Source organism: Medicago truncatula, chromosome 7 (assembly GCF_003473485.1).
Source record: "Medicago truncatula cultivar Jemalong A17 chromosome 7, MtrunA17r5.0-ANR, whole genome shotgun sequence".
NCBI classification, from domain to species: domain Eukaryota; kingdom Viridiplantae; phylum Streptophyta; class Magnoliopsida; order Fabales; family Fabaceae; genus Medicago; species Medicago truncatula.
Window position 1 is genome coordinate 26083289 of NC_053048.1, and position 2447 is coordinate 26085735.

The 2447-nt window shown below is 34.1% G+C and overlaps 1 protein-coding gene across 1 annotated transcript; it reads right to left on the reverse strand.

Moving 5' to 3' along the window:
- Positions 1-214: 214 nt before the first annotated feature.
- On the reverse strand, positions 215-1285 carry LOC25498270 (probable carboxylesterase 12). Its single transcript, XM_013593155.3, has one exon. The coding sequence runs from the start codon at positions 1283-1285 to the stop codon at positions 215-217; it is 1071 nt and encodes a 356-aa protein (XP_013448609.1).
- Between the last annotated feature and the right edge of the window lie 1162 nt (positions 1286-2447).

The window sequence follows — 2447 nt, forward strand, 5'->3', positions numbered from 1 at the left end:
CAAAAACTCATAATTTTGTACCAACATTGATAAGGTATTCATTCTCATTACTCATTAGTTATTAATGGTTAATTTATTAACAAGCTGATGCAAAAGTCAAATTATTGATCGATAGACATAAAACTAAAAGAAACTAGATTCTTGTAACTGCAAGTAGAATATTAGTAGTTAGCTATTATATTATTCATAATCATAAACTCATAATAGTAGTTAGCTATGCCAAACTGCATGCAAGATTAATAAAGGAAACAATTTGCTTAAGCAAATACAAAGCTTTATGAGATTTTGGATTAAAGAGATGAAAAACATGTCCTTCACCTTTTGTCTGAATCACATCAACAACACCATCATAACCATTTTTCTCAAGCAACTCCTTATAATACCAACCTCTATCCTTCATCAAATCATTCTCAGCAACACAAACCAAAACACTCTTACAACCCAACCTCCCCAAATTCTTATCCTTACCCGGATTCAATAACATGTCATCGGGTCCCGAACTTGTTGGACAAACAAATCGCCATAAATTATCCACAAAAGATAAATATTGTTCAGGTTTCTCAGCCTCAGATCCAACTCTTTCCACACCCCAAAAGAATGCATGAACCAAAACAATCCCTTCAATGTTAATCCCTTGAAGCCCTTCAGTTCCAACACGAATAGCCATGTGGTGTGCAATGTTTGCACCAGCACTGTCTCCTGCAAAGAAAACTTTTCCAAAATCTGCGTAACTGTTGATCCATTCATCACGACCATTTCCATGCAAATGAGAAGCCACCCATTTGAGGGAAGTCCATGAATCTTCGTATGCTATAGGAAGAGGATGTTCTGGGGCTCTTCTGTAATCAACTGAAACAGCCATTACATTAGCTTGAGAAACAATGGTATTGAGGTAATTGTGGTATGTTGGTGAGAAAGGTGTTTCTACGCAGAAACCACCACCGTGGAAGTAAACAAGGAGAGGGAGTTTTTGGTTTGGAAATTCATCGTTGTTGGGTATGGGAATGAAGATTCTGGCTGATATGTTTTGGGCTTTTGAGATGAAAACGTCTTTGGATTCTACGTTTGTTGTTGAATCAAAAGATGGAGGTACGATGTCGGATCCTGAGAGTCTTTCTATGTGACCGTCTTTGTAGACTTTTATCATGGGTGAGAGATCAAGGACTACTTCGTCAGAGCTTGAATCCTTGGGATAGAGAGATGAAGAAATTTGGGTTTCGTGTTTTTTAGAGATGGAAGGAGTGGACGATAAATAATAAAAGAGCAATATTATTTGAACAATCATTTCCTCTGACAGCAACTTGTTGGACGATCAAAGAAATTCGGATAGTGACACAAAAATCAAAGCAATAGAGAGATAAAGTATGTAGAAGAACAATATGAGTAAGAGAGAAAGTTAAGGACAATGTGAGTAAGAGAGAAAGTTAAGGACAATGTGATTAAGAGAAAAAGTTGTTACAAAAAGTTGTCGTTGTTCAAATATCATCTCATAATAAAAGATAATGTTGAAAAGTATGACAAATGGTTAACTTTGGTTGGTGATTCATGCCTTTAAACACTACTCACCTCATGTTGACAAGCAATTTTTACTTTTCAGATTCATTAAACAGTAGATGTATTTATACTTTATTTAGTTCAAATTTATCAATTATTTTTGAATTTAAAAAAAGAATATTTGTTTATAAATGTGATCTAGGAAGTATTTTTCAAGAATTAGTATCACCTACTACATATTTTACAAGAGTTTAATTTTGATAGTCATGCTAACATATGTCCTAAAGTCGGTATCATGGTTTCGTCGTTCGAAGGATCCTAGTGGAATCATCGATGATGATCGTGCTTATGAGTCACGCTTTTTGAAGCATTGTTTGTCTGCGCATGTGGCCATCTTTTGTGGTCCTTTTACGGGATTCAAGAAAGATTGTGGTTGTTATTTCCCCAGTCTTGATTATAGATTGTTGGATTAATATGCTGAAGAAATCCAGCAGCTTTTCTCAATGTACAGTGTTCCCGAGATTTTTAATAAGGGTATTGAAAAATGTAAAACAGCATATTATCCATTAAGAGGATTTTGAAGGTTAATTTTTTCCTCATAATAAAAAACCCCCCTCATTTGGGGGAACTCAAAAATCGTATTGTGGGAGGGTTTTGGAAAAAAGGAAGGAGCAAGTGGAAGAAATACAAGACATTGAGATGAGAGAGCTTTGGAGGTTAATTTTTTAATCATAATAAAAAATCCCCCTTATTTAGGGGAACTCAAAAATTGTATTGGATGAGGGTTTTGGAGGATTTATATGAATTTTTTCAAATTCAATCTATGTTGTTATAATATTCTTAAAATTAAAAGTATTATTAATCATAAGTATTAATTTATAATTCTCTAAAAAACGGTTCTTTCAAAAAATGTGAATTTTTTTTGTCCATTTTTCTATATATTTCCAACCCCC

Excerpts from the sequence above, each read along its gene's own strand:
- LOC25498270 (XM_013593155.3), bottom strand. The coding sequence starts at position 1,285 with ATGATTGTTCAAATAATATTGCTCTTTTATTATTTATCGTCCACTCCT.